Genomic DNA, 19,141 nt, shown 5'->3' with positions numbered 1-19,141 from the left:
CCTCAATCTAACCTCTTCCTGTTTCTCCCCTCCCCCATTTACCATCTAGTCCTCAATCTAACTTCTTCCTGTTTCTGATCTCCCCCATTTACCATCTAGTCCTCAATCTAACCTCTTCCTGTTTCTCCCCCATTTACCATCTAGTCATCAATCTAACCTCTTCCTGTTTCTCCCCCATTTACCATCTAGTCCTCAATCTAACCTCTTCCTGTTTCTCCCCTCCCCCATTTACCATCTAGTCCTCAATCTAACCTCTTCCTGTTTCTGATCTCCACCATTTACCATCTAGTCCTCAATCTAACCTCTTCCAGTTTCTCCCCTCCCCCATTTACCATCTAGTCCTCAATCTAACCTCTCCCTGTTTCTTCCCTCCCCCATTTACCATCTAGTCCTCAATCTAACCTCTCCCTGTTTCTCCCCTCCCCCATTTACCACATAGTCCTCAATCTAACCTCTCCCTGTTTCTCATCTCCCCTCCCCCATTTACCATCTAGTCCTCAATCTAACCTCTTCCTGTTTCTGATCTCCCCCATTTACCATCTAGTCCTCAATCTAACCTCTTCCTGTTTCTCATCTCCCCCATTTACCATCTAGTCCTCAATCTAACCTCTTCCTGTTTCTGATCTCCCCCATTTACCATCTAGTCCTCAATCTAACCTCTTCCTGTTTCTAATCTCCCCCATTTACCATCTAGTCCTCAATCTAACCTCTTCCTGTTTCTCCCCTCCCCCATTTACCATCTAGTCCTCAATCTAACCTCTTCCTGTTTCTCCCCTCCCCCATTTACCATATAGTCCTCAATCTAACCTCTTCCTGTTTCTCATCTCCCCCATTTACCATCTAGTCCTCAATCTAACCTCTTCCTGTTTCTGACCTCCCCCATTTACCATCTAGTCCTCAATCTAACCTCTTCCTGTTTCTAATCTCCCCCATTTACCATCTAGTCCTCAATCTAACCTCTTCCTGTTTCTAATCTCCCCCATTTACCATCTAGTCCTCAATCTAACCTCTTCCTGTTTCTCCCCTCCCCCATTTACCATCTAGTCCTCAATCTAACCTCTTCCTGTTTCTCCCCTCCCCCATTTACCATCTAGTCCTCAATCTAACTTCTTCCTGTTTCTGATCTCCCCCATTTACCATCTAGTCCTCAATCTAACCTTTTTCTGTTTCTCCCCCATTTACCATCTAGTCATCAATCTAACCTCTTCCTGTTTCTCCCCCATTTACCATCTAGTCCTCAATCTAACCTCTTCCTGTTTCTCCCCTCCCCCATTTACCATCTAGTCCTCAATCTAACCTCTTCCTGTTTCTGATCTCCACCATTTACCATCTAGTCCTCAATCTAACCTCTTCCAGTTTCTCCCCTCCCCCATTTACCATCTAGTCCTCAATCTAACCTCTCCCTGTTTCTTCCCTCCCCCATTTACCATCTAGTCCTCAATCTAACCTCTCCCTGTTTCTCCCCTCCCCCATTTACCACATAGTCCTCAATCTAACCTCTCCCTGTTTCTCATCTCCCCTCCCCCATTTACCATCTAGTCCTCAATCTAACCTCTTCCTGTTTCTGATCTCCCCCATTTACCATCTAGTCCTCAATCTAACCTCTTCCTGTTTCTCATCTCCCCCATTTACCATCTAGTCCTCAATCTAACCTCTTCCTGTTTCTAATCTCCCCCATTTACCATCTAGTCCTCAATCTAACCTCTTCCTGTTTCTAATCTCCCCCATTTACCATCTAGTCCTCAATCTAACCTCTTCCTGTTTCTCCCCTCCCCCATTTACCATCTAGTCCTCAATCTAACCTCTTCCTGTTTCTCCCCTCCCCCATTTACCATATAGTCCTCAATCTAACCTCTTCCTGTTTCTCATCTCCCCCATTTACCATCTAGTCCTCAATCTAACCTCTTCCTGTTTCTGACCTCCCCCATTTACCATCTAGTCCTCAATCTAACCTCTTCCTGTTTCTAATCTCCCCCATTTACCATCTAGTCCTCAATCTAACCTCTTCCTGTTTCTAATCTCCCCCATTTACCATCTAGTCCTCAATCTAACCTCTTCCTGTTTCTCCCCTCCCCCATTTACCATCTAGTCCTCAATCTAACCTCTTCCTGTTTCTCATCTCCCCCATTTACCATCTAGTCCTCAATCTAACCTCTCCCTGTTTCTCATCTCCCCCATTTACCATAAAGCCCTCAATCTAACCTCTTCCTGTTTCTCCCCTCCCCCATTTACCATCTAGTCCTCAATCTAACCTCTTCCTGTTTCTAATCTCCCCCATTTACCATCTAGTCCTCAATCTAACCTCTTCCTGTTTCTCCCCTCCCCCATTTACCATATAGTCCTCAATCTTATCTCTTCCTGTTTCTGATCTCCCCCATTTACCATCTAGTCCTCAATCTAACCTCTCCTGTTTCTCATCTCCCCCATTTACCATCTAGTCCTCAATCTAACCTCTTCCTGTTTCTCCCCTCCCCCATTTACCATCTAGTCCTCAATCTAACCTCTTCCTGTTTCTCATCTCCCCCATTTACCATCTAGTCCTCAATCTAACCTCTTCCTGTTTCTCCCCTCCCCCATTTACCATCTAGTCCTCAATCTAACCTCTCCCTGTTTCTCCCCTCCCCCATTTACCACATAGTCCTCAATCTAACCTCTTCCTGTTTCTCATCTCCCCCATTTACCATATAGTCCTCAATCTAACCTCGTCCTGTTTCTCCCCCATTATGAAGTCATTTAGCAGATGCTCTTTCCAGAGCAATTACTCACAGCGAGTAGATCCACCCTCTCTGAACGTGGAAAAGAGGTGTTTTACCAGTCAACAGAGACAGAAAAGGTCAATCAATGAGACCTGTTAAAAACACAATTATATATTCCCCCCCAACAAGACGTGAGGTCGATTTCACAAAAAAATAATCATTAATCTATAAATCAATCAGTTTATTGACGAAAAACAAAATAAACATTGATAAAAACATTCAACATTATTCAGTTGAAATCATGAAATAAGATACAAGCTACAGTGGCTTGATGTCACGGTATCCAGGGTTTAATACATAAACATTTAACTGTACTACTGTTGAATACCATTCATTCCTCTGAGGACATCACGGTATCCAGGGTTTAATACATAAACATTTGGTCCTCAGTCTCATGTTACAGTGGAAAGTATTCAACCCCTTTGGCATTTTTCCTATTTTGTTGCCTTATAACCTGTAATTAAAATACATTTTTGGGGGGGTTTGTATCACTTGATTTACACAACATGCCTAACACTTTGAAGATGAAAAATATTTTTTTATTGTGAAACAAGAAATAAGACAAAAAAAAACAGAAACTTGAGCGTGCATAACTATTCATCCCCAGAAAAGTAAATACTTTGTAGAGCCACATTTTATAGAAATGACAGCCGCAAGTCTCTTGGGGTATGTCTCTATAAGCTTGGCACATCTAGCCACTGGGATTTTTGCCCATTCTTCAAGGCAAAACTGCTCCAGCTCCTTCAAGTTGGATGGGTTCCGCTGGTGTACAGCAATCTTTAAGTCATACCACAGATTCTCAAGTGGATTGAGGTCTGGGATTTGACTAGGCCATTCCAAGACATTTAAATGTTTCCCCTTAAACCACTCAAGTGTTGCTTTAGCAGTATGCTTAGGGTCATTGTCCTGCTGGAAGGTGAACCTCCGTCAGTCTCAAATCTCTGGAAGACAAACAGGTTTCCCTCAAGAATTACCCTGTATTTTGCGCCATCCATCATTCCTTCAATTCTGACTAGTTTCCCAGTCCCTGCCGATGAAAAACATCCCCACAGCATGATGCTGCCACCACCATGCTTCACTGTGGGGATGGTGTTCTCGGGGTGATGAGAGGTGTTGGGTTTGCGCCAGACATAGCGTTTTCCTTGATGGCCAATAAGCTCAATTTTAATCTCATCTGACCAGAGTACCTTCTTCCATATGTTTGGGGATTCTCCCACATGCCTTTTGGTGAACACCAAACGTTTTTGCTTATTTTTTTCTTTGTTATGTTAAAATATAATGTGAAAATATAAAGTATTAAGGTGTATAATAGAATAAACGTGTTTTAATTAATTAACATTAATAAATCAATTTCCAAAGCTTCCTAAATATGTTTTTACCAAGATGGAGGCCCGATGGCTTCTGTGTTCTACTACCCAGGTCTGGTGTTGGAGATCATTCTACACTCTGTGTTCTACTACCCAGGTCTGGTGTTGGAGATCATTCTACACTCTGTGTTCTACTACCCAGGTCTGGTGGAGATCATTCCACACTCTGTTTTCTACTACCCAGGTCTGGTGTTGGAGGTCATTCCACACTCTGTGTTCTACTACCCAGGTCTGGTGTTGGAGATCATTCCACACTCTGTTTTCTACTACCCAGGTCTGGTGTTGGAGGTCATTCCACACTCTGTGTTCTACTACCCAGGTCTGGTGTTGGAGATCATTCCACACTCTGTGTTCTACTACCCAGGTCTGGTGTTGGAGATCATTCCACACTCTGTGGATCTCCTGAGTGTATTTTCTGATGTTTAATCAGAGAACTTGAATGAGAGTATCTCTTGTCACACTGATCACAGCTATAAGGCTTTTCTCCAGTGTGTGTTCTCTGGTGTACTGCCAGGTTGCTTGAGGTAGAACAACTCGTCCCACAGTCAGAGCAGTGGTAAGGTTTCTCTCCAGTGTGGGTTCTCTTGTGTGATATCAGGTTACTTGAGGTAGTACATCTCTTACCACAGTCTGAGCAGTGGTAAGGCTTTTCACCAGTGTGGGTTCTCTGATGTACTATTAGTATGTCTAATAAAGCAAAACTCTTCCCACATTCAGCGCAGTGGTGAGGTTTCTCTCCTGTGTGTGTTCTCTGGTGAGATTTTAAATGTGATGATCTAACAAAACCCTTCCCACAGTCAGAGCAGTGGTAAGGTTTCTCTCCTGTGTGTATTCTCTGGTGTACAATCAGGTGACTTGGCTGAGTAAAACTCTTCCCACATTGATCACAGCTATAAGGCTTCTCTCCTGTGTGTGTTCTCTGGTGTGTTATCAGATAGCTTGAGGTAGTAAAGCTCATTCCACAGTTGGAGCAGCGATAAGGTTTCTCTCCAGTGTGTATTCTCTTGTGTACAGTCAGGTTTGATGACTGAGTGAATCGTTTCCCGCATTGATCACAGCCATAAGGCCTCTCTCCTGTATGTGTTCTCTGGTGTATAATAAGTTCACTTGAGGAGGTTAAGCTTTTCCCACAGTCTGAGCAGTGGTAAGGCTTCTCTCCAGTGTGCGTTCGCTGGTGCAGGTTTAAACGCTGTGATGTTGAAAAGATCCTCTCACAGTCAGAGCAGTGGTAAGGCTTCTCTCCTGTGTGTGTCAACTGGTGTTTTGTCAGGTTCCCTAGTTGAGAAAATCTCTTCAAACAGTCAGTGCAGCTATAAGGTTTCTCTCCTGTATGGATTCTGTGGTGTATTTTAAGTTCTGTTGAAGAGGTGAAACTCTTCCCACAGTCAGAGCAGCGGTGAGGTTTCTTCCCTGTGGGCCTCCGCTGGGGTTTCTTGAGGTGTTCTGCTCTGGAGAGACTCTTCTCTGCCTCGTCAGCATCATGATGTCGTTGAGCCTCCCCAGAGGATCCGGGACAGTCACGTCTCTCTCCTGTGTGAACAACAAAGTAAGACAGTCAATGTAGTGACTTTTTTTGACAATTGTCTTCTAACAATAAGATGGTCAAGTGAAGAACAATAGTCATATTTTGTCTTCATTTTTCACAGTAGTAATGACTATATTTATATTATCTATATTATTATATATTATGTCTATGACTTAAGTCTTACAATAAAGTTATTACAGTTGTTGAAACCTTCAGCAGTGATCCAGAGGTCACCAGAGTTGATCCAGACAACGGAGGTCACCAATATTATTATTAACCAGAGTTGCATCTCTGAGGTCAGCTTCTCTCTGTAGTCTGTTATTATTGGTATTCTTTTATTATCAGCTTTACTGATTATCAGCTAAAACACAAAAGCAAATAAAACGACAGCAAATAAAAACAGAGGAAATATGGATCAATTAGTCTATCAATAATACAGACTTCATGACCTTCTGAACTTTGACCAGTCAAATCTGTAGAACGCCCCTTTAAAAGTCAAATCATATTTAAAAAGGGGTGATCCAGGAAGGGTCCATTCATTTAATCTATAGAACGCCCCTTTAAAGAGGTGATCCAGGAAGGGTCCAGTCATTTAATCTATAGAACGCCCCTTTAAAGAGGTGATCCAGGAAGGGTCCATTCATTTAATCTATAGAACGCCCCTTTAAAGAGGTGATCCAGGAAGGGTCCAGTCATTTAATCTATAGAACGCCCCTTTAAAGAGGTGATCCAGGAAGGGTCCATCCTTTTTAATCTGTAGAACGCCCCTTTAAAGGGGTGATCCAGGAAGGGTCCAGTCATTTAATCTGTAGAACGCCCCTTTAAAGGGGTGATCCAGGAAGGGTCCAGTCATTTAATCTATAGAACGCCCCTTTAAAGAGGTGATCCAGGAAGGGTCCATCCATTTAATCTGTAGAACGCCCCTTTAAAGGGGTGATCCAGGAAGGGTCCATCCATTTAATCTGTAGAACTCCCCTTTAAAGGGGTGATCCAGGAAGGGTCCATTCATTTAATCTATAGAACGCCCCTTTAAAGAGGTGATCCAGGAAGGGTCCAGTCATTTAATCTATAGAACGCCCCTTTAAAGGGGTGATCCAGGAAGGGTCCATCCATTTAATCTGTAGAACGCCCCTTTAAAGGGGTGATCCAGGAAGGGTCCAGTCATTTAATCTGTAGAACGCCCCTTTAAAGGGGTGATCCAGGAAGGGTCCAGTCATTTAATCTGTAGAACGCCCCTTTAAAAGAGGTGATCCAGGAAGGGTCCAGTCATTTAATCTGTAGAACGCCCCTTTAAAGGGGTGGTCCAGGAAGGGTCCATTCATTTAATCTATAGAACGCCCCTTTAAAGAGGTGATCCAGGAAGGGTCCAGTCATTTAATCTGTAGAACGCCCCTTTAAAGAGGTGATCCAGGAAGGGTCCAGTCATTTAATCTATAGAACGCCCCTTTAAAGGGGTGATCCAGGAAGGGTCCTTTAAAGGGGTGATCCAGGAAGGGTCCAGTCATTTAATCTGTAGAACGCCCCTTTAAAAGGGGTGATCCAGGAAGGGTCCATTTTCGGACTTAATTATATAAATGGGTCTTTAGGGTTTATTATGGATCCCCATTAGTTCCTGCCAAGCCAGCAGCTACTCTTCCTGGGGTTTATTATGGATCCTCATTAGTTCCTGCCAAGGCAGCAGCTACTCTTCCTGGGGTTTATTATGGATCCCCATTAGTTCCTGTCAAGGCAGCAGCTACTCTTCCTGGGGTTTATTATGGATCCTCATTAGTTCCTGCCAAGGCAGCAGCTACTCTTCCTGGGGTTTATTATGGTGCCCCATTAGTTCCTGCCAAGGCAGCAGCTACTCTTCCTGGGGTTTATTATGGATCCCCATTAGTTCCTGCCAAGGCAGCAGCTACTCTTCCTGGGGTTTATTATGGATCCCCATTAGTTCCTGTCAAGGCAGCAGCTACTCTTCCTGGGGTTTATTATGGATCCTCATTAGTTCCTGCCAAGGCAGCAGCTACTCTTCCTGGGGTTTATTATGGATCCCCATTAGTTCCTGTCAAGGCAGCAGCTACTCTTCCTGGGGTTTATTATGGATCCCCATTAGTTCCTGCCAAGGCAGCAGCTACTCTTCCTGGGGTTTATTATGGATCCCCATTAGTTCCTGCCAAGGCAGCAGCTACTCTTCCTGGGGTTTATTATGGATCCCCATTAGTTCCTGCCAAGGCAGCAGATACTCTTCCTGGGGTTTATTATGGATCCCCATTAGTTCCTGTCAAGGCAGCAGCTACTCTTCCTGGGGTTTATTATGGATCCCCATTAGTTCCTGTCAAGGCAGCAGCTACTCTTCCTGGGGTTTATTATGGATCCCCATTAGTTCCTGCCAAGGCAGCAGCTACTCTTCCTGGTGTCCAGCAAAAATTAATTAATTATACATTTTAAAAACATTACAATACATTCATAACATATTAGGTATGTGCCCTCAGGCCTCTACTCTACTACCACTTATCTAACACAAAATCCATGTGTACATGTGTGTATAGTGCTACGGTGTGTTTGTATACATGTCTATGTTTGTACCTGTGTGTCTCTTCACAGTCCCCGCTGTTCCATAAGGTGTTTTTTTACCTGCTTTTAAAATCTGATTCTTCTGCTGCATCAGTTACCTGATGTGGAATAGAGTTCCATGTAGTCATGGCTCTATGTAGTACTGTGCACCTCCCATAGTCTGTTCTGGACTTGGGGACTGTGAAGTGACCTCTGGTGGCATGTCTTGTGGGGTATGTATGGGTGTCTGAGCTGTATGCTAGTAGTTTAAACAGACCTCTGGTGGCATGTCTTGTGGGGTATGTATGGGTGTCCGAGCTGTGTGTTAGTAGTTTAAACAGACCTCTGGTGGCATGTCTTGTGGGGTATGTATGGGTGTCCGAGCTGTGTGCTAGTAGTTTAAACAGACCTCTGGTGGCATGTCTTGTGGGGTATGAATGGGTGTCTGAGCTGTGTGCTAGTAGTTTAAACAGACAGCTCGGTGCATTCAACATGTCAATACCTCTCACAAATACAAGCAGTGATGAAGTCAATCTCTCCTCCACTTTGAGCCAGGAGAGATCGACATTAATATTAGCTCTCTGTGTACATCCAAGGGCCAGCCGTGCTGCCCTGTTCTGAGCCAATTGCAATTTTCCTAAGTCCCTCTTTGTGGCACCTGACCACACGACTGAACAGTAGTCCAGGTGTGACAAAACTAGGGCCTGTAGGACCTGCCTTGTTGATAGTGTTGTTAAGAAGGTAGAAACTAGGGCCTGTAGGACCTGCCTTGTTGACAGTGTTGTTAAGAAGGTAGAAACTAGGGCCTGTAGGACCTGCCTTGTTGATAGTGTTGTTAAGAAGGTAGAAACTAGGGCCTGTAGGACCTGCCTTGTTGATAGTGTTGTTAAGAAGGTAGAGACTAGGGCCTGTATGACCTGCCTTGTTGATAGTGTTGTTAAGAAGGTAGAAACTAGAGCCTGTAGGACCTGCCTTGTTGACAGTGTTGTTAAGAAGGTAGAAACTAGGGCCTGTAGGACCTGCCTTGTTGATAGTGTTGTTAAGAAGGTAGAAACTAGGGCCTGTAGGACCTGCCTTGTTGATAGTGTTGTTAAGAAGGTAGAGACTAGGGCATGTAGGACCTGCCTTGTTGATAGTGTTGTTAAGAAGGTAGAGACTATGGCATGTAGGACCTGCCTTGTTGATAGTGTTGTTAAGAAGGTAGAAACTAGGGCCTGTAGGACCTGCCTTGTTGACAGTGTTGTTAAGAAGGTAGAAACTAGGGCCTGTAGGACCTGCCTTGTTGATAGTGTTGTTAAGAAGGTAGAAACTAGGGCCTGTAGGACCTGCCTTGTTGATAGTGTTGTTAAGAAGGTAGAGACTAGGGCCTGTAGGACTTGCCTTGTTGATAGTGTTGTTAAGAAGGTAGAGACTAGGGCCTGTAGGACCTGCCTTGTTGATAGTGTTGTTAAGAAGGTAGAAACTAGGGCCTGTAGGACCTGCCTTGTTGATAGTGTTGTTAAGAAGGTAGAAACTAGGGCCTGTAGGACCTGCCTTGTTGATAGTGCTGTTAAGAAGGTAGAAACTAGGGCCTGTAGGACCTGCCTTGTTGATAGTGTTGTTAAGAAGGTAGAAACTAGGGCCTGTAGGACTTGCCTTGTTGATAGTGTTGTTAAGAAGGTAGAGACTAGGGCCTGTAGAACCTGTCTTGTTGACAGTGCTGTTAAGAAGGCAGAGCAGTGCTTTATTATGGGACAGACTTCTCCCCATCTTAGCTACTGTTGTATCAATATGTTTTGACCATGACAGTTTACAATCCAGGGTTACTCCAAGCAGTTTAGTCAACTCAACTTTCTCAATGTCCACATTATTTATTTCAAGATTTAGTTCAGGTTTAGTGAGTGTTTTGTCCCAAATACAATGCTTTTAGTTTTAGAAATATTTAGGGCTAACTTATTCCTTGCCCCCCACTCTGAAACTAACTGCAGCTCTTAAGTGTTGAGTCATTTCAAATCGCTGTAATAGCTGACGTGTTCAGTAGTGTTGAGTCATTTCAAATCGCTGTAGTAGCTGACGTGTTCAGTAGTGTTGAGTCATTTCAAATCGCTGTAGTAGCTGACGTGTTCAGTAGTGTTGAGTCATTTCAAATCGCTGTAGTAGCTGACGTGTTCAGTAGTGTTGCAGTCATTTCAAATCGCTGTAGTAGCTGAAGTGTTCAGTAGTGTTGAGTCATTTCAAATCGCTGTAGTAGCTGACGTGTTCAGTAGTGTTGAGTCATTTCAAATCGCTGTAGTAGCTGACGTGTTCAGTAGTGTTGAGTCATTTCAAATCGCTGTAGTAGCTGACGTGTTCAGTAGTGTTGAGTCATTTCAAATCGCTGTAGTAGCTGACGTGTTTAGTAGTGTTGAGTCATTTCAAATCGCTGTAGTAGCTGACGTGTTTAGTAGTGTTGAGTCATCCGCATTGAGTGACACATTTAAATTGGCCAGGTCGCAATTGTAAATGAGAACGTGTTCTCAATTTGCCTACCTGGTTAAATAAAGGTTAAATTTAAAATAAATTAAAAAAAATGGCGACAGGGCTTTGTGAACACACAACCCAACCTGTACTGAACTGGTTGTTCTGAACTCACAAAAAGTATATTCTAGAATTCATCCATGATGTCATAGTGATAGTTTAACCAGGTTTCTAGGATATATAGTATATTCTAGAATTCATCCATGATGTCATAGTGATAGTTTAACCAGGTTTCTAGGATATATAGTATATTCTAGAATTCATCCATGATGTCATAATGATAGTTTAACCAGGTTTCTAGGCTATATAGTATATTCTAGAATTCATCCATGATGTCATAATGATAGTTTAACCAGGTTTCTAGGCTATATAGTATATTCTAGAATTCATCCATGATGTCATAATGATAGTTTAACCAGGTTTCTAGGCTATATAGTATATTCTAGAATTCATCCATGATGTCATAATGATAGTTTAACCAGGTTTCTAGGATATATAGTATATTCTAGAATTCATCCATGTTGTCATAATGATAGTTTAACCAGGTTTCTAGGCTATATAGTATATTCTAGAATTCATCCATGATGTCATAATGATAGGTTAACCAGATGTCTAGGCTATATAGTATATTCTAGAATTCATCCATGATGTCATAATGATAGTTTAACCAGGTTTCTAGGCTATATAGTATATTCTAGAATTCATCCATGATGTCATAATGATAGTTTAACCAGGTTTCTAGGATATATAGTATATTCTAGAATTCATCCATGGTGTCATGATAGTTTAACCAGGTTTCTAGGATATATAGAATATTCTAGAATTCATCCATGATGTCATAATGATAGTTTAACCAGGTTTCTAGGATATATAGTATATTCTAGAATTCATCCATGTTGTCATAATGATAGTTTAACCAGGTTTCTAGGATATATAGTATATTCTAGAATTCATCCATGATGTCATAATGATAGTTTAACCAGGTTTCTAGGATATATAGTATATTCTAGAATTCATCCATGATGTCATAATGATAGTTTAACCAGGTTTCTAGGATATATAGTATATTCTAGAATTCATCCATGTTGTCATAATGATAGTTTAACCAGGTTTCTAGGATATATAGTATATTCTAGAATTCATCCATGTTGTCATAATGATAGTTTAACCAGGTTTCTAGGATATATAGTATATTCTAGAATTCATCCATGTTGTCATAATGATAGTTTAACCAGGTTTCTAGGATATATAGTATATTCTAGAATTCATCCATGATGTCATAATGATAGTTTAACCAGGTTTCTAGGATATATAGTACATTCTAGAATTCATCCATGATGTCATAATGATAGTTTAACCTTTCTAGCCTGTACTAGTTGTTCTGGACTGGATGTTCAGTAGAGCACCGGTTCCTGTTCTATTAGGTTTTCATGTACTGAACACAACCCTGATAGGCGGTTGAAGCCATAAAATCAGCACTCTGCCTAGATGAGGCATGTGGTGAAATGTAACTCGAATTCATAGACCGAGTTACGGGTGCAAGGACTGACCATAGACCGAGTTATGGGTGACGGACTGACCATAGACGATAGACCGAGTTATGGGTGGACTGACCATAGACCGAGTTATGGGTGGACTGACCGTAGACCGAGTTACGGGTGGACTGACCATAGACCGAGTTACGGGTGGACTGACCATAGACCGAGTTACGGGTCGACTGACCGTAGACCGAGTTATGGGTGGACTGACCATAGACCATAGACCGAGTTATGGGTGGACTGACCGTAGACCGAGTTATGGGTGGACTGACCATAGACCATAGACCGAGTTATGGGTGGACTGACCGTAGACCGAGTTATGGGTTGACTGACCGTAGACCGAGTTATGGGTGGACTGACCGTAGACCGAGTTATGGGTGGACTGACCGTAGAACGAGTTATGGGTGGACTGACCGTAGACCGAGTTATGGGTGGACTGACCATAGACCGAGTTATGGGTGGACTGACCATAGACCGAGTTATGGGTGGACTGACCGTAGACCGAGTTATGGGTGGACTGACCATAGACCGAGTTATGGGTGGACTGACCGTAGACCAAGTTATGGGTGGACTGACCATAGACCATAGACCGTAGACCGAGTTACGGGTGGACTGACCGTAGACCGAGTTATGGGTGGACTGACCATAGACCGAGTTATGGGTGGACTGACCATAGACCGTAGACCGAGTTATGGGTGGACTGACCGTAGACTGTAGACCAAGTTATGGGTGGACTGACCATAGACCATAGACCGTAGACCGAGTTACGGGTGGACTGACCGTAGACCGAGTTATGGGTGGACTGACCATAGACCGAGTTATGGGTGGACTGACCATAGACCGTAGACCGAGTTATGGGTGGACTGACCGTAGACTGTAGACCGAGTTATGGGTGGACTGACCGTAGACCGAGTTATGGGTGGACTGACCGTAGACCGAGTTATGGGTGGACTGACCGTAGACCGAGTTATGGGTGGACTGACCATAGACTCAGTTATGGGTGGACTGACCGTAGACCGAGTTATGGGTGCACTGACCATAGACCGAGTTATGGGTGGACTGACCGTAGACCGAGTTATGGGTGGACTGACCGTAGACCGAGTTATGGGTGGACTGACCATAGACCATAGACGGTAGACCGAGTTACGGGTGGACTGACCGTAGACCGAGTTATGGGTGGACTGACCGTAGACCGAGTTATGGGTGGACTGACCGTAGACCGAGTTATGGGTGGACTGACCATAGACCATAGACCGAGTTATGGGTGGACTGACCGTAGACCGAGTTATGGGTTGACTGACCGTAGACCGAGTTATGGGTGGACTGACCGTAGACCGAGTTATGGGTGGACTGACCGTAGACCGAGTTATGGGTGGACTGACCGTAGACCGAGTTATGGGTGGACTGACCGTAGACCGAGTTATGGGTGGACTGACCGTAGACCGAGTTATGGGTGGACTGACCGTAGACCGAGTTATGGGTGGACTGACCATAGACCGAGTTATGGGTGGACTGACCGTAGACCGAGTTATGGGTGGACTGACCGTAGACCGAGTTATGGGTGGACTGACCATAGACCGAGTTATGGGTGGACTGACCGTAGACCGAGTTATGGGTGGACTGACCGTAGACCGAGTTATGGGTGGACTGACCGTAGACCGAGTTATGGGTGGACTGACCATAGACCATAGACCGTAGACCGAGTTACGGGTGGACTGACCGTAGACCGAGTTATGGGTGGACTGACCGTAGACCGAGTTATGGGTGGACTGACCATAGACCGAGTTATGGGTGGACTGACCGTAGACCGAGTTATGGGTGGACTGACCGTAGACCGAGTTATGGGTGGACTGACCATAGACCGAGTTATGGGTGGACTGACCGTAGACCGAGTTATGGGTGGACTGACCATAGACCATAGACCGTAGACCGAGTTACGGGTGGACTGACCGTAGACCGAGTTATGGGTGGACTGACCATAGACCGAGTTATGGGTGGACTGACCATAGACCGTAGACCGAGTTATGGGTGGACTGACCGTAGACTGTAGACCGAGTTATGGGTGGACTGACCGTAGACCGAGTTATGGGTGGACTGACCGTAGACCGAGTTATGGGTGGACTGACCGTAGACCGAGTTATGGGTGGTCTGACCATAGACCGAGTTATGGGTGGTCTGACCATAGACTCAGTTATGGGTGGACTGACCGTAGACCGAGTTATGGGTGGACTGACCGTAGACCGAGTTATGGGTGGACTGACCGTAGACCGAGTTATGGGTGGACTGACCATAGACCGAGTTATGGGTGGACTGACCGTAGACCGAGTTATGGGTGGACTGACCATAGACCATAGACCGTAGACCGAGTTACGGGTGGACTGACCGTAGACCGAGTTATGGGTGGACTGACCATAGACCGAGTTATGGGTGGACTGACCGTAGACCAAGTTATGGGTGGACTGACCATAGACCATAGACCGTAGACCGAGTTACGGGTGGACTGACCGTAGACCGAGTTATGGGTGGACTGACCATAGACCGAGTTATGGGTGGACTGACCATAGACCGTAGACCGAGTTATGGGTGGACTGACCGTAGACTGTAGACCGAGTTATGGGTGGACTGACCGTAGACCGAGTTATGGGTGGACTGACCGTAGACCGAGTTATGGGTGGACTGACCGTAGACCGAGTTATGGGTGGACTGACCATAGACTCAGTTATGGGTGGACTGACCGTAGACCGAGTTATGGGTGGACTGACCATAGACCGAGTTATGGGTGGACTGACCGGAGACCGAGTTATGGGTGGACTGACCGTAGACCGAGTTATGGGTGGACTGACCATAGACCATAGACGGTAGACCGAGTTACGGGTGGACTGACCGTAGACCGAGTTACGGGTGGACTGACCGTAGACCGAGTTATGGGTGGACTGACCGTAGACCGAGTTATGGGTGGACTGACCATAGACCATAGACCGAGTTATGGGTGGACTGACCGTAGACCGAGTTATGGGTTGACTGACCGTAGACCGAGTTATGGGTGGACTTACCGTAGACCGAGTTATGGGTGGACTGACCGTAGACCGAGTTATGGGTGGACTGACCGTAGACCGAGTTATGGGTGGACTGACCATAGACCGAGTTATGGGTGGACTGACCGTAGACCGAGTTATGGGTGGACTGACCGTAGACCGAGTTATGGGTGGACTGACCATAGACCGAGTTATGGGTGGACTGACCATAGACCGTAGACCGAGTTATGGGTGGACTGACCGTAGACCGAGTTATGGGTGGACTGACCATAGACCGAGTTATGGGTGGACTGACCATAGACCGTAGACCGAGTTATGGGTGGACTGACCGTAGAGTGTAGACCGAGTTATGGGTGGACTGACCGTAGACCGAGTTATGGGTGGACTGACCGTAGACCGAGTTATGGGTGGACTGACCGTAGACCGAGTTATGGGTGGACTGACCATAGACTCAGTTATGGGTGGACTGACCGTAGACCGAGTTATGGGTGGACTGACCATAGACCGAGTTATGGGTGGACTGACCGGAGACCGAGTTATGGGTGGACTGACCGTAGACCGAGTTATGGGTGGACTGACCATAGACCATAGACGGTAGACCGAGTTACGGGTGGACTGACCGTAGACCGAGTTACGGGTGGACTGACCGTAGACCGAGTTATGGGTGGACTGACCGTAGACCGAGTTATGGGTGGACTGACCATAGACCATAGACCGAGTTATGGGTGGACTGACCGTAGACCGAGTTATGGGTTGACTGACCGTAGACCGAGTTATGGGTGGACTTACCGTAGACCGAGTTATGGGTGGACTGACCGTAGACCGAGTTATGGGTGGACTGACCGTAGACCGAGTTATGGGTGGACTGACCATAGACCGAGTTATGGGTGGACTGACCGTAGACCGAGTTATGGGTGGACTGACCGTAGACCGAGTTATGGGTGGACTGACCATAGACCGAGTTATGGGTGGACTGACCATAGACCGTAGACCGAGTTATGGGTGGACTGACCGTAGACCGAGTTATGGGTGGACTGACCATAGACCGAGTTATGGGTGGACTGACCATAGACCGTAGACCGAGTTATGGGTGGACTGACCGTAGAGTGTAGACCGAGTTATGGGTGGACTGACCGTAGACCGAGTTATGGGTGGACTGACCATAGACCGAGTTATGGGTGGACTGACCATAGACCGTAGACCGAGTTATGGGTGGACTGACCGTAGAGTGTAGACCGAGTTATGGGTGGACTGACCGTAGACCTAGTTATGGGTGGACTGACCGTAGACCGAGTTATGGGTGGACTGACCGTAGACCGAGTTATGGGTGGTCTGACCATAGACCGAGTTATGGGTGGTCTGACCATAGACTCAGTTATGGGTGGACTGACCATAGACCGAGTTATGGGTGGACTGACCGTAGACCGAGTTATGGGTGGACTGACCATAGACCGAGTTATGGGTGGACTGACCGTAGACCGAGTTATGGGTGGACTGACCATAGACCATAGACCGAGTTATGGGTGGACTGACCGTAGACCGTAGACCGAGTTATGGGTGGACTGACCGTAGACTGTAGACCGAGTTATGGGTGGACTGACCGTAGACCGAGTTATGGGTGGACTGACCGTAGACCGAGTTATGGGTGGACTGACCGTAGACCGAGTTATGGGTGGACTGACCATAGACTCAGTTATGGGTGGACTGACCGTAGACCGAGTTATGGGTGCACTGACCATAGACCGAGTTATGGGTGGACTGACCGTAGACCGAGTTATGGGTGGACTGACCGTAGACCGAGTTATGGGTGGACTGACCATAGACCATAGACGGTAGACCGAGTTACGGGTGGACTGACCGTAGACCGAGTTATGGGTGGACTGACCGTAGACCGAGTTATGGGTGGACTGACCGTAGACCGAGTTATGGGTGGACTGACCATAGACCATAGACCGAGTTATGGGTGGACTGACCGTAGACCGAGTTATGGGTTGACTGACCGTAGACCGAGTTATGGGTGGACTGACCGTAGACCGAGTTATGGGTGGACTGACCGTAGACCGAGTTATGGGTGGACTGACCGTAGACCGAGTTATGGGTGGACTGACCGTAGACCGAGTTATGGGTGGACTGACCGTAGACCGAGTTATGGGTGGACTGACCGTAGACCGAGTTATGGGTGGACTGACCATAGACCGAGTTATGGGTGGACTGACCGTAGACCGAGTTATGGGTGGACTGACCGTAGACCGAGTTATGGGTGGACTGACCATAGACCGAGTTATGGGTGGACTGACCGTAGACCGAGTTATGGGTGGACTGACCGTAGACCGAGTTATGGGTGGACTGACCGTAGACCGAGTTATGGGTGGACTGACCATAGACCATAGACCGTAGACCGAGTTACGGGTGGACTGACCGTAGACCGAGTTATGGGTGGACTGACCGTAGACCGAGTTATGGGTGGACTGACCATAGACCGAGTTATGGGTGGACTGACCGTAGACCGAGTTATGGGTGGACTGACCGTAGACCGAGTTATGGGTGGACTGACCATAGACCGAGTTATGGGTGGACTGACCGTAGACCGAGTTATGGGTGGACTGACCATAGACCATAGACCGTAGACCGAGTTACGGGTGGACTGACCGTAGACCGAGTTATGGGTGGACTGACCATAGACCGAGTTATGGGTGGACTGACCATAGACCGTAGACCGAGTTATGGGTGGACTGACCGTAGACTGTAGACCGAGTTATGGGTGGACTGACCGTAGACCGAGTTATGGGTGGACTGACCGTAGACCGAGTTATGGGTGGACTGACCGTAGACCGAGTTATGGGTGGTCTGACCATAGACCGAGTTATGGGTGGTCTGACCATAGACTCAGTTATGGGTGGACTGACCATAGACCGAGTTATGGGTGGACTGACCGTAGACCGAGTTATGGGTGGACTGACCGTAGACCGAGTTATGGGTGGACTGACCATAGACCGAGTTATGGGTGGACTGACCGTAGACCGAGTTATGGGTGGACTGACCATAGACCATAGACCGTAGACCGAGTTAAGGGTGGACTGACCGTAGACCGAGTTATGGGTGGACTGACCATAGACCGAGTTATGGGTGGACTGACCGTAGACCAAGTTATGGGTGGACTGACCATAGACCATAGACCGTAGACCGAGTTACGGGTGGACTGACCGTAGACCGAGTTATGGGTGGACTGACCATAGACCGAGTTATGGGTGGACTGACCATAGACCGTAGACCGAGTTATGGGTGGACTGACCGTAGACCGTAGACCGAGTTATGGGTGGACTGACCGTAGACTGTAGACCGAGTTATGGGTGGACTGACCGTAGACCGAGTTATGGGTGGACTGACCGTAGACCGAGTTATGGGTGGACTGACCATAGACCATAGACCGAGTTATGGGTGGACTGACCGTAGACCGAGTTATGGGTTGACTGACCGTAGACCGAGTTATGGGTGGACTGACCGTAGACCGAGTTATGGGTGGACTGACCGTAGACCGAGTTATGGCTGGACTGACCGTAGACCGAGTTATGGGTGGACTGACCGTAGACCGAGTTATGGGTGGACTGACCGTAGACCGAGTTATGGGTGGACTGACCGTAGACCGAGTTATGGGTGGACTGACCATAGACCGAGTTATGGGTGGACTGACCGTAGACCGAGTTATGGGTGGACTGACCGTAGACCGAGTTATGGGTGGACTGACCATAGACCGAGTTATGGGTGGACTGACCGTAGACCGAGTTATGGGTGGACTGACCGTAGACCGAGTTATGGGTGGACTGACCGTAGACCGAGTTATGGGTGGACTGACCATAGACCATAGACCGTAGACCGAGTTACGGGTGGA

General features: G+C 46.5%; 1 protein-coding gene across 1 annotated transcript in view; it reads right to left on the bottom strand.

The window, feature by feature from the left end:
• Window positions 1-2,916: 2,916 nt before the first annotated feature.
• The window catches only part of LOC139548478 (zinc finger protein ZFP2-like), a 29,700-nt gene continuing 13,475 nt past the window's right edge, over window positions 2,917-19,141 (bottom strand). Inside the window, exon 2 of the mRNA XM_071358182.1 lies at window positions 2,917-5,653. Within this exon, the coding sequence (XP_071214283.1) occupies window positions 4,503-5,653 (1,151 nt within the window). The 3' untranslated portion in view covers window positions 2,917-4,502. The remainder of the gene's footprint in view (window positions 5,654-19,141) is intronic.

This window comes from Salvelinus alpinus, chromosome 2 (assembly GCF_045679555.1).
Source record: "Salvelinus alpinus chromosome 2, SLU_Salpinus.1, whole genome shotgun sequence".
NCBI classification, from domain to species: Eukaryota; Metazoa; Chordata; class Actinopteri; order Salmoniformes; family Salmonidae; genus Salvelinus; species Salvelinus alpinus.
The sequence above is the reverse complement of the archived record's forward strand: the minus strand, read 5'-3'. Positions and strand labels throughout refer to the sequence as shown.